The 12,541-nt window shown below is 38.2% G+C and overlaps 2 protein-coding genes across 2 annotated transcripts; both read right to left on the reverse strand.

Annotated features, from left to right (window-relative positions):
- Window positions 1-655: 655 nt before the first annotated feature.
- LOC115927618 lies at window positions 656-2,681 on the reverse strand. The gene is made up of 3 exons (XM_030993720.1): window positions 2,623-2,681; window positions 997-1,301; window positions 656-834 (listed from the first exon to the last, which is right to left on the reverse strand). The coding sequence occupies exons 1-3, from the start codon at window positions 2,649-2,651 to the stop codon at window positions 656-658; spliced, it is 513 nt and encodes a 170-aa protein (XP_030849580.1). The 5' UTR covers window positions 2,652-2,681.
- A 5,263-nt stretch (window positions 2,682-7,944) lies between these two features.
- On the reverse strand, window positions 7,945-12,433 carry LOC105440176 (acyl-CoA-binding domain-containing protein 2-like). The gene is made up of 3 exons (XM_030992561.1): window positions 12,193-12,433; window positions 9,104-9,316; window positions 7,945-8,144 (listed from the first exon to the last, which is right to left on the reverse strand). Exons 1-3 carry the CDS (start codon window positions 12,313-12,315, stop codon window positions 7,986-7,988), a joined length of 495 nt encoding a protein of 164 aa, XP_030848421.1. The 5' UTR covers window positions 12,316-12,433; the 3' UTR covers window positions 7,945-7,985.
- Window positions 12,434-12,541: the final 108 nt, after the last annotated feature.

Raw genomic sequence — 12,541 nt, forward strand, 5'->3', positions numbered from 1 at the left:
TCCCAATACTCCCGGCGTTTTTATCTGACCGTTAGGCCCATCACGATTAGTTGGGGTCAATTCTCATGAGAAATCTTTGCGGGTGCCTTGCGGTGTTCAAGTATTCCGTACGTGTACCCTACGGCTCCCTCACGGTCCCTCGAGAGCCCCGGGTGATATGTACAACACCGGGCGTCTGCCGTCCGGGGGCCATTTAAAATAATATTGCCCGTGCGGGTCCCTTACGGTGGCATCTCAAAATGTACAACTCAGCTTTAAATACAGGAGATACGGATGCAAGAGGACACATAGTTCAGTGCACCGCACGGCATCCGGCCGGGCGCCTTGAGGACCCCGGTAGGGCACCTTCCGGGAGCCATTGGTGGACCTGCTCATCGGACTAAGCCCGTAAGCTTACCAGCCAGCACCCTTACGGGCGCCTTGCATTTCACTCCACCAACTTTCACCGGGCACCTCCCGGGCGCCGCAGAATATGTGACCACACATGTCGTAGAAATGAAAATCGGAAGGTTCCCGTACGGTCTCTAAATCCACGGCAAGCCGCCGGGTAGGAAAAATCGCACGGGGCCCGGTTTATATGTGACCTAGGCGTAACAAGTGTAGCACAGGATTAAGTGGAATAAGTGGCAACGGTATCATCATTGGTCAGTTTCATTCAACGGGACCCTGGTTTGGAAATACATGCTAAATCTATGGAAATATTAACGACACATACATACCGCTTGGAAACACTTACCTCCAAATCATGTAGGCCTACTGTCGGTGTGGTCCTTAGTTCTTTACGAGGGGATTCTCCTTCGAAGACTTCTTCCACATTTGTGTCATGTTGCTTTTCTTTGGAGAGAAGGTGAAATATAAAGACTTTATTGATCAATAAAATTCGAAGCATAAATTGGATTGCACGATTCCTTATTTTGTAAAAAAATAAGTTCTTTATATCCCCTGGTCTGTTGTAGAATGATTATAAATGGTTTTCAATATTTAGTGCGTTCTTACCCGCACCTTGTCGTTGTTTCAAAACCGGGGCTGAATCTCCTGAATCGCTCACGGATTTCCACACTTCTCTTAGATGATCGTCTTCTAGGGAGACGGAATGTTGCAAGCATTTCCAATAGCGGATCATACAGATAACAGCCTTTTGATTTGGGGTATAAACCCCAGCCTCCTCATGTTGTCTGCTTCTGAACTGGATGCTGTCAAGTGTCTGGTAGGACAAACCCAATGCTAGACCAAGATGGTAGTACTTATCAGTGTTAATCTCTTTTGTGATGAATTCTTCACTCGGAAAGTCTTCGGCGTTGCTACAAATGGAAATGGAATGGGAGAAGATAGAGTGAGAAAAAAAGAATGCCATTATTTTATTGAATACTAAAGCAACATAATGTCATGACCAAGTATCCCAGCCAGATCTCAATAAAGAGATACTACCGCCGTTATCTAACTCTGAGTCTGTTCTATTCCTGCTCATGATCCTCGAAGCCATATATTGTTGACTAATGAAAGCGTTAGCATTCGAGAGTCTGTATTTCATACATAATCAATCATAATCACATCATTTTGAAATTATATGAACATGGTCCAGAAATAAATGATCATATTTTCACTTTTTATTGCATTCCCGGGTCTGGAAGTTTTTTTCTGACTTGGAAATTTACACTTCAGGAGGAAGTAAATTCGAGGCCAAAATGGTTCTTGGGGAGGGGGGGGGGGTGATCATTATTAATATCTGATGTTGGAGGAGATAATGTGGTGTCCCTTCAGGATATTCTGAGGTTGTGTAATGAAGTCCAGTTTTGAGTATGGCGATTTGGTCATGAATGGCTTTAAAGAAGAGTGAATGCCTAGCCACAAGTGGTCGTTTTTTAAGTCGTTGCCAATTAAGTTTACTTTCAGGTGTGATACATGGATGTCTATTCCGCATTTATTTGTTCGTGAACAGCTTGGCCCCTCTCTTCTGAACGCCCTCTGGTTTGTTGATGCCCTCGCTTAACTAAGAATCCCACATGCTACGCTACGAAGGTTAATTCACCTCTTCCTTAAAACTCGAGGAACATTTGGAGCCCTTCGCAATGTTCGATTTTATGTGTCACTTAATCATTTCAACTGTCAGCCCAGGTAGGTAGCCTATTCAGATCGGATCGGAGGGTTTCGGTGTCATTGGTCGACTTGATCGCCCGATAAGGGATGCAATCATTTAAAAATGGTATTCGGCGAGATGTTTTCACTGGTGGTGTTCATATGAAGATGAAAAGTCTGAATCATTTTGAATGAACTAAGTGTTGGTTCTTGATCCACTGCTAAATTTGTATCCTTGACGACAAAACTTGTTAGTATTTCATTCAATCTTATTCTTAGTCAGACTTTCATATCTTCCATATTTTACTCCACTAGCTCTTTGATAAACACAGTAATCTATTTTGTGTAATGAAGTTCATATTTTTAACCTGACTCAATCGAAATTATAATTTGTCCATTTTGTTAAAGTATTATTTGAATAATTATAATAATAATAATAATATCAATGTTTTAGAGCAAACCACGCAAGGTAAAAAGCATAGTAATAATATTATATAGTACCAAGGATTAATACATGATATTGATCGTGTACAAATGTAATTTTACCGGAGGTCAACATTTGATCCAGGGACCATCTCATCTAGGGCTGAATGTATGTCGGCGGAGAATCCTTGGAGAAAAATGATGAAATTGTTTAGTGAACCCGCTTATCTCATTGGAACGAGAGTAATTTTGATTCAACGTACTGCATAATTATGGGGATGATAATTGCGTAAAGAAATTAAAGCAATGACATAACATACACGGACCTATTTAATTTTGTGTTCTTGCCGGTATCTTGCAATCTACACGTTGTTCCTACTTTAAAATCTCTCAAGTATAGGTTCCGTCAAATTCAGAACTCGGGATATCTTAGAATATAAACATGATGAAAAATATGCAGTGATCCTCGATTTCATGAATATTATAAAATTGCGACAAGTTTACACGATATATGATTTTTTTTAATATCTTTTGGAAAGAAAGAGAAGTAGGAGGATAGGAGAATAATTAGAACTAGATGAGGTAAGAGTAAAAGTAGATAATACAAAAAGTAGCTAAAGAAGAAGCATAGGGAGAAAGAGGAGGAGCAGAAGAAGGAGGATATTAGGAGAAGGGGAATAAGAAAATTAACAAACCAGTACGTATGGCCACAAACGCAATGCTAGTTTTTGGTTGGTTGTTACTTGTTGCTGAAATCGAGATGTTAATCATTTGGGTGTTCGCATTGGTTTCCGTATTGATGGGCATCGAAACTAGTGTCTCCTGCCGGTTGAATATATCTTTCGCAGAGAAGATCTGATCAAATATGATATTGACAATATTTAGTAGTTATTTCTCCCAACAGCATTGGGACAACGTTAAAGCTCTGGACGGATTTAAGGCGTCATCAGACGGGCCATGGGGGTGAAACAGTGAGTCGTGAAATAGACATTGCCATTAGGAGGACAATAATCCTACATGCAAGATTTAAGGTTAGGGTTAAGGGTTTAGGGTTAGGTTTAGGGTCAGGAGTTTTTTTGAATGATTTTCAAGTAATATACATTATAAGTAATACATTATGGCTCAAGGCATGGGCACACAGAAGGATATTTTTTCTGTTGGGGACAGGGGGGGGGGATTCAATGAATTATTGATGATTTATTGCATTTTCTTTTCTTTTTTTATTTGTGGGAACTAGCCCCCGCTGCGGACAGTCATGGTTCAGTAACAAAGCAATGGCCTCGTGACTGTGAGGCCGCAGGATCAAAACCGTGTCGATGTGCTTATAAGTGCCCTTTTGTGGGGCGTTAATCGCCATTACTGTCATTTATGACTTAAGGGTGTAAGTCCCCTAATTGATAAGCATAGTAGCATGCACATGCTTTAGTAATCACGCAAATCAAACACTGGCAAATTATTATTCAATAAAATCTGAGAATGTATACTATTATCTAAATCTATTAAGAATAAATCATTGTCGAAATAATTCCATAAATTTGGGTAAAACAAAATTCCAACTATATGAGCGACAGTGTATATATACATAAATTGTTATTACACACAGCCACAACGCCCAAATTAGAGGTATATCCTATCTAGGGTAGGTGTAGGGAATCGGAGACCCTTGAGCACATTTGCATAATTTACATAAACATGAAAGACGTTACACATACAGAAAGTTTTATATTCTCTTCACTAGCTTCTTCTCTTTATTTGGTAACAAGATTGTGGTCATGATGTAACTGATCAATAAGATAACAATGATTAATGACGCCATCACCAAAGGTCTCTCATTACCTACATGTGTAGGTAATAAGGGACAGCTACAAATCTAGACATTTTAAGTACAATTTGAATGAAAATGGGCTTGTTATAGTTAGTTCAAACACTTTTTGAAAGAGACATGTACATGCAGCCAATGAATGTACTGTAATTTTGAAACGATTTAAAAACAATGTGGCCTACTTGGGATACTCCCAAAACCTGTTATGTATACAAACAAAGGTTTACAGTCTATATAAACCAGCTCGCTGATCTCACATTTTTATTTATATTGTCCAGAAACCTCGTGAGTCTTCTCATTCTATAATACATTCTAAGTTGGCCACCCAATATTCAAATGTGCATCTCCTTTTTTTATCTGCATATATCAAATTGAAATCCAACTACATTGTACCACATACATCTGTGAATCTTGATGTACACCCCTCTTTCTTTTTCTTCTCTCTCTCTCTCTTTCTTTCCCTTTTACCAATATTTGTTCCACCATATTCGTATTATTATGTATCTATTGAGGGTATTCATGCTATTAAGCTTTGCTTACTTTGTCAACCCTCCTGTTTGATGTTTTCGATTAGTTACTTTATCCGACATTACATTCTTTTGAAATGTGTACAATTTGCAATGTTTTATTTGTTATATATTTGTAAAAATGCAAAAGAAAAAGAAAATCAAACAGAAATAAATCAATCTAATGTGGCCCAAAATATGTCTTTACATTTTTTATAAACAAACCAGCATCGGGTCATTGACTGTCCTCGGCATACCCGACATTCACAACAAACGGCCCCCATCTTGGACCTGGTGTCCCCTATTGCCTGCACACATTTCTGATCAGACACCATTCATAATGTGCATTGCAACACTAATTCACAACACACAATGGGCATCAGTTTTCTGTGATGGTTGGCACATTTCATAAACTTCCTTTTAAAACTACTTTTTAAGAGCCAACTCTAAGTATCTGCATACACCACAACATTCAGTGAAAATTGTGTTTTTATAGCAGAGCAAAATTTTACGATCAAAATTGTTTACTTTGGTCAATTTTGCCAATTTTCTCGGAGGAAGAACGCATTTTAGTCTTCGAAATGAATTGGATTATATCCAGTAGTGTTGTCAAAGGCCACAGATGGCTCTATAGCAATATTGAAGCCAACACGGACAGACAGTGATGGGTTCAAGCTTGGTGGTCTCCAATTCCCTACACATACCCTATATGATATTTCATTCTATTATACTATTTTTAGCAGACCGTTTACAATTTGACGAAGAAAATCGTTTTGCATCTCATGCCATGTATCAAGCACATCTTTTTTTAATAGAATGCACAGACATTCAAACCTAACAAGAATAATAATAATTCTCACCCTTCTTTTCCCATTGCATTCCAGCTTTAGATCACTTGACGCAGGTTCAAGACCAAAACATCTCCCAGGATGTACCTGATGGTATAGCAGAATTTCCTCTTCTTCCTGAATTTTCTGTTTTATATTAAGAACATACACAAAACAGTGACAACCGGTCGTATAAATGTAGTGATTGGAATTATAGAAATAGTGATGACCACTTCACTTTCAACGCTTTTGAAAGTGCGTTGCATTTAATGAACATTTCTAAGGAGTATCTTTCCCCGTTCTCAAGCAAAATATTGCATGAATCGGAAACACTGTTCACATGTTAAAAGAGTGTCTTTCTTTAGCTTTGCAGATTTTATTTCACAATGCATCATGCATGTAATCAAAGGAATTTTGAATGGAAATGGAATATGTAATTTTCTTACCATGAACAAGGTAATTTCAATCATAATTGTTAAGAAATGCTACACATGAAATAAATTGCACGTGAAAAAGAACAATAGAACTGTTTACCATTTTTATTTTACACTGATAATAATTTATATAAATAAGAAAGTCTAGAGTTCTGTTCGGAATTCGAGCTAACACACAAAAATACAAAAATGATGCTTCGTACCTGGATAAATTATATTGGGATGTGATGCCATATTTTGGCGCATAACAAAAATAATGTTCAAAGCCACAACAACCATTACTTGACAAAGCCCTACGTCCAAAACTTCAAAATTGTTCTCCGTATACGCAGCATATATATATATATATCTATAAATTACCTGAACAATGTAAGGTATATCTTCATGTATGTACATCCTGAGTGTGATGTCTTCCCCCCGTGCCATGTCAATGGGAAGGAAAGGGGTGCACATCATTCGTTTACCAAGAGCATGATTATGAAGCTTTATCGGTATCCAAAGCTGTACATTGTCCTGAATTACAAACGAGGCATCTATGGTGAGCTTCATGTCCCTTTTCTTAAGGATACATTGCGTACAGCAATCATCAGGGAACCGTTCACGGTGAACTGTAAACAGTTGCATATTGAAAAGAAAACAATTCAAATACAAATATGTTTTCATCTTTTGTGTGACCATGATTAATGTGAGGACTTTAAACATTCTTCAATATGTAACTAAATGCTTCGCTAACAACGTTGCGTATGTTAAGCTATTAATGATATGAAGAATTGATCATAAAAAACGTACATTATTTTGATGAAAAAAATATATAAATAGATGAGTGAGGAATGCATGCAAAAATTATTTTTAAAATTATGGCACATTTTAACAAGAGGTGATAACGTAAACACTCTCACTGCGCAAGTAAGTAAGAAAGCCACTTGAATGTAACGTGGCAAGTCCTGAAAGAAAAATGATGTTGCGTTTATAACTCCCTTGCATCCTCATATTGACAACTAACCTGAGGCTGTTTCAGTGTGCTTCCAGATAATGTCAGTTTGAACAACTGATGACTTTACCATGGTTGCAGCATGCGGCATAGTCAATGTCACAGGCTTACATGTGGAATAACGCCACTGTGCAGGGAATGTGATGCCAATGCCATGGCCTGTAAGAAACTCTCTCTCTCGGATAGGTGGGGGATCATCAGTAACTAGAGCTATAGATACATCGTGTCAAGAGCCAGGCTGGACTGTCCTTGGTGGAATCGACATTGTGACGTCACAGCTGTCTAAATGTAAAATTCCTCCTTCACAGCCAATGGTACGATTAATCTCAGTAGATCTTGCAATCGGTAGATCTACATTTTTTTCATACGATACGAACAAAAGGGCAAGTTAATCAGATAGGGGAAAACAGTGGATTTTTATGAAATCTTAGGGTGAAGTGAAGTCACTGAAAATCAAATGAAATACCTACCGCGAAATACATGGACATCATCTTGGGATAACCTGCCGAAAGAACAAAAAAAAAGGAGTAGGTAGTACGAGTCTATCAAATTGGGAAGTATTACTCATCATGCATCATTGTTTTACGTCATAGAATATCTTGTTTTATATGACAGTGTTGTATCAACATTGTGTTTATTATAAGGTCTTCAATGCAATCATATGATACGTGATAAGAATTATTGCCTTTAAGGACTGAAGTTTGCAGCAAACAAAATTAGGAAATAGACAAATCATATGAAAAAATCAGCTGGGCCCGCATACAATTATTGAAGGAATATTGTACATAAATTAAGTAGTCAAATTTCTTGCATTGTATCAGATTCTTAGATTATGTATATATTTTGGACAAATGTTAAGCAGAATCGTATTCTACGGAGCCTGGTTATATTATCTTTATAATGTTCTCACCTCCGTAATACCATTTGTCTAACGCGCTCATCTCTGGCATACTGTACCGGGGTAAAACCTTCGTTATCCTTGATGTCGACCTTGGATCCTTGATTTATAAGGAATTGTATCAAAGCCTCCGCGGGGGATAAGTCATCATCACTCTCTTGTTGTATCTATTTCGTTTATGCATGAAAAGTGTAAGGACGTATGATTTCTTAACTGCATGAACTAGATTATAGTGAAACAAACCTAAAAGCAAATACAGAATGTCCAAACTAAGTGTTTTCATTACACTCCTACTCGTTTTCTACATTTTCGATTACAGAGAATAAGATTATTTGTATTATACTTGCAACAATCTTTTCGCATGGCAGTTTCTACTTCTAACTTAAAATGATGATGACAATGACAATGATGATTAAACAGTAACGACTATACTAGGATTACTATTTCTATTTATCTAATGACCATACTATTAATAATAATAATAACAATAATAGCAATAACAATAATAGTTATAGTAGTAATAATGATAATAATGACAATGATAATAATAATAATAATGAAAATAAATCTACATGTCCATTTTAATAAATGAGCATGTGTTCGTCCAATCGTCATTCCATTTTACGTGTTCGGCATTCGATGGCTTCGCCCACACATCTACGAACACGTACGACACAAATACACAAATAAATTACCTTGTGAGCCAGTGAAAATATTGAAAAAAGTATCCATAACTAAAACAAACGGATAGTTTAAGCATGTTTTCTAATACTAAGCCTTTGTAAATGTTTATGATTTAAAAACGGAAAACTTAACACACACACACACACACACACACCCACACAGTAACAAAACACACTCGCACACTTACCGACGAATATATATATATAAATATATATATATATGTATATATAATCTTCATATAACCAAGTTTCTCCTTGTCCTTAAACTTCTTACCATATCCAGAATGGTCAGATATTCAACGAATCGGTTTATTATATGGGTAAATAATACATACACACACACGCACGGACACCCAAATGTGTGCGCATTAGAAAGATTAACAGGTCTCTGTAAAGAAATAAATAAATAAGAAGAAACTAAACAAAAAGAAGAAATACGTAACCTGCTGCAAAGCTGTGGTCACTTCAACCTGTCTTTTCTTACAGCGGCATAGTCTAATGGCAAAGTGTAAGGGTGTCTGGCCATCGTGTGACTGAGGATTTACATCAGCACCTAGTGATACCAACTCCTCAATGATTGAGGATAGCCCGCTTACAGTAGCAAGGTGAATGGGTGTTAGACCAGCACTGTCGCTGTGATGTATAGATGTTGCATCCTGTGAGAAAAAAGAACCACAAATAAACAAATAAATGACGGAGTTAAAATATGAATTTGATTCCGTCAATATAATAATTGTATACATATATATGTATGTCTGTATGTATTATACATACATATTTGAGACATACACACATGTGTTAAAATATTTACTAAAGGCGTCATTAGAGAGTCATTTGGAGTAAAAAAATTAGTCATTAAGTAGACATTGTCTTTATGAGGACAATTTGGTGTCCTCTTAACGTTGTTTACGTTTTATTTCTCATAGAAGGCCCAATTTTGTTATAATTATATCTCTCTCTATATATGTAATTTGACTAAAGGCGTCATTGGAGGGACATTTGGAGTGAAAAAAATGAGTCATTAAGTAGACATTAGGGTTATGATTAGGGTTAGGGTTAGGTTTAGGGTTAGAGTTAGATTTAAGGTTAGGTTTTAGGTTTAGAGTTAGAGTTAGGGTTAGGGTTAGGATTTTTACGATGTCCACTTAATGTACCATTTAGGGTTATATATATATATATATATATATATATATATATATGTATATATATATATATATATTGATGTGATAACACTTTTAATAATATGGAAGACAAGACATAAAAATGATGATACTTGGTAGATAATTCACTGTTGTTTCTTATTACTATCATTATCATTTATGACACCCGTACATTCCATGCTGGGACGAAGAATGCGACCGTCTGGATGAATCCTACACTATTAAGTCCAATACCATTTAGAGAGAGGAGCTATAGTGAACGACTTGCTGATATTACTAGGAGAAAAGAAAAATAGATGGGAAGAAGAAGCCTCTGATATCAACGTTACCTATTCTAGTCTCAAGGTCTGGACTGCCACCAACAAGCTCACTAGTCGAAACAGTGCTCCATACTTCAAACTCCATCGCTTCAGTCCTAGTTAACAATGGAAAGTGGCAAGATAAAACCACTGAGGCCAAAACCCACTCTCGTGATTTATAAGATAAAGAAACTCCTCAACTCCTTCAACCCCAATGTCTCAAGCCTTCACCTTGGATGAGGTTGAAACTGCACTTAAATCAAACAAGTCCGACAAAGCACTATGCAATGATAACATTCACGCACAGAATTCCTCAAGAACCTGAGTCACAAAGCTACTTCCTGGCTACCAGCCTTTCTCTCTACCTGCATGACACCATGAGACCGCTAAAGTAATTGCCATTCTGATGCCCAAGAAGCCTGCAGACGAACCCAACAGCTATCTTCCAATCAGTCTGCTATCTCACATATACCAGTTACATGGAAGGCTGTTACTTGCCATAAACGTCGACACTGTCGAGGTACAGCGACCTACTACCCAGTCAGGTTTCAGGAAAGGTAATTTAACAACCGACCAAGTGTTCTGGCTTATAAAAGAAATAGAGACGGCCTTCCGGAAGAAGCAGAAGTTTGGTGCAGTTCTTGACGACCTTACTGCGGCATTTGACACAGCATGGCACCGTGGCTTAAACCTCAGGACCCTGCAGACTATCCCAAATGTAAAGATTGTCAAATATATCATATTGATCTTGAAACATCAAACGGCGAATGCACTAGGAAGAGGAGACTCCGCAATGGTGTGCCGCAAGGCTCTGTTCTCGCTCCGATACTGTTCAACATCTATATCTCTGGTATGCTCAAGGGGGGATGCATGCCGTATTCCTATGCAGACGACACCGAACTGGGGATTGATAACCACTCCTTCGAGGCAATCGAAACATCACTGGAGAAGGATCTGGCAATGCTAGCTGAGTTCTTCAACTTATGGCATCGCAAGATGAGCATGACGAAGACTATACCCCCAGTCTTCCATCTGGCAAACCGATGCGCCAACCAAGAGTTGAATATCTCACTAAATGGGACTAGGCTGAATTTCGACCCCACACCCAGGTGTCACTCTTGATCAAGTCCTCACCTTCCACAAGCATGCCAACCACAACTCAAAAGACCCAAGCCAGAGTGTCTCTCCTAAAAAAAAGCATGCTTGGACCAGATGGGGAGCCGATTTTACCAGCCTTCACACGTACCACCTCTCTAGCTCGTGCTTTCTCCCCTGCAGAGTATGTCGCGCCTGCATAGAGCCACAGCACAACTCAGACGAGATGTGCAGTACACTAAGCTGGCCCAAAAGCATGACGGAGATAACTGCCTTCCTCCTGCCCCCTCTGCCTTTGAAGGGCAACGTCTCCCTAGAAGCCACTTTGCAACTGAGGCTGCTGAGCTGCAGCTTGAGAAGCCACCCTCTCCCACCCGCCCCCTCCCTCTGCCTTACCCATCTGGATAGCAAAACGCTGGTCAGACCAGTGGAATTCTTCTACTACCAATTTGAAGGACCCTGTGCAAAACCAAGTGGCGAACTCAGAACCGGTGTTGGCCGTACACAATATTTCCTTTATTAACTTGGAGCTGATGTATCGCCAAACTGTGCCCGTGGAAAGATCCAAACTATGGATCACGTCATCGATTATTGTCCATCTACAAATCCCCCACAAGGTGCTTCTGGACTTTAAGAGCTCGATGATGAGACCATCAGTTGGCTAAAGAAGGATCTTCCTATTTGAATAATATACACCTTGATTTTCTTCGTACGAACAAACGATCATGATCATTATCGTGATAAGGTAATAAACAGGTACTATTGGCTTGTTAATACCATCATAAAAAAGGAAGACACTATTTCCGAGTGCTATGAGGAGGCCTTACAGCAAAACTAAGGGGGTTATTGTTGTTCATGAGTTGTGAATAGGAGAGGTAGTGGGAGAATGTTAAGTATTAGTGATGGTGGTACTGATGGTAATATGTCATAGTAATTAACATAATAAGCTGAATGAGTTACAGCTACATGTACATGTACCTTATCAAGAAGAACCCGTGCAGTATCAGCATTGCCAAAGCTTAGTGCAATACTTATTGGTGACTGGCCTCTTCTAGAAAGTCTCGTGCTCATAACTGCTTTCCGATCCAGTAGATTCTTCATTATTGCATTCCCACTTCATGAAAAAAATATAGCAAAACATGCATGTATGTATATTTTCTGTTACTAACTACGTTCAAAGTATTTATGAACACTGTCAACGTTTTTTACTTTATTTACTAATAGCGTACTTTTAAGATTACAAAGGGAATTATATTTTCTTTGAGATTTACTCATCAAAAATATTTTCGCATCGTGTTTTTTCCCCCAAATCAAACTATTTACCTTT

This window comes from Strongylocentrotus purpuratus, unplaced genomic scaffold (assembly GCF_000002235.5).
Source record: "Strongylocentrotus purpuratus isolate Spur 01 unplaced genomic scaffold, Spur_5.0 spur5_scaffold_20, whole genome shotgun sequence".
Lineage (NCBI taxonomy): Eukaryota > Metazoa > Echinodermata > Echinoidea > Camarodonta > Strongylocentrotidae > Strongylocentrotus > Strongylocentrotus purpuratus.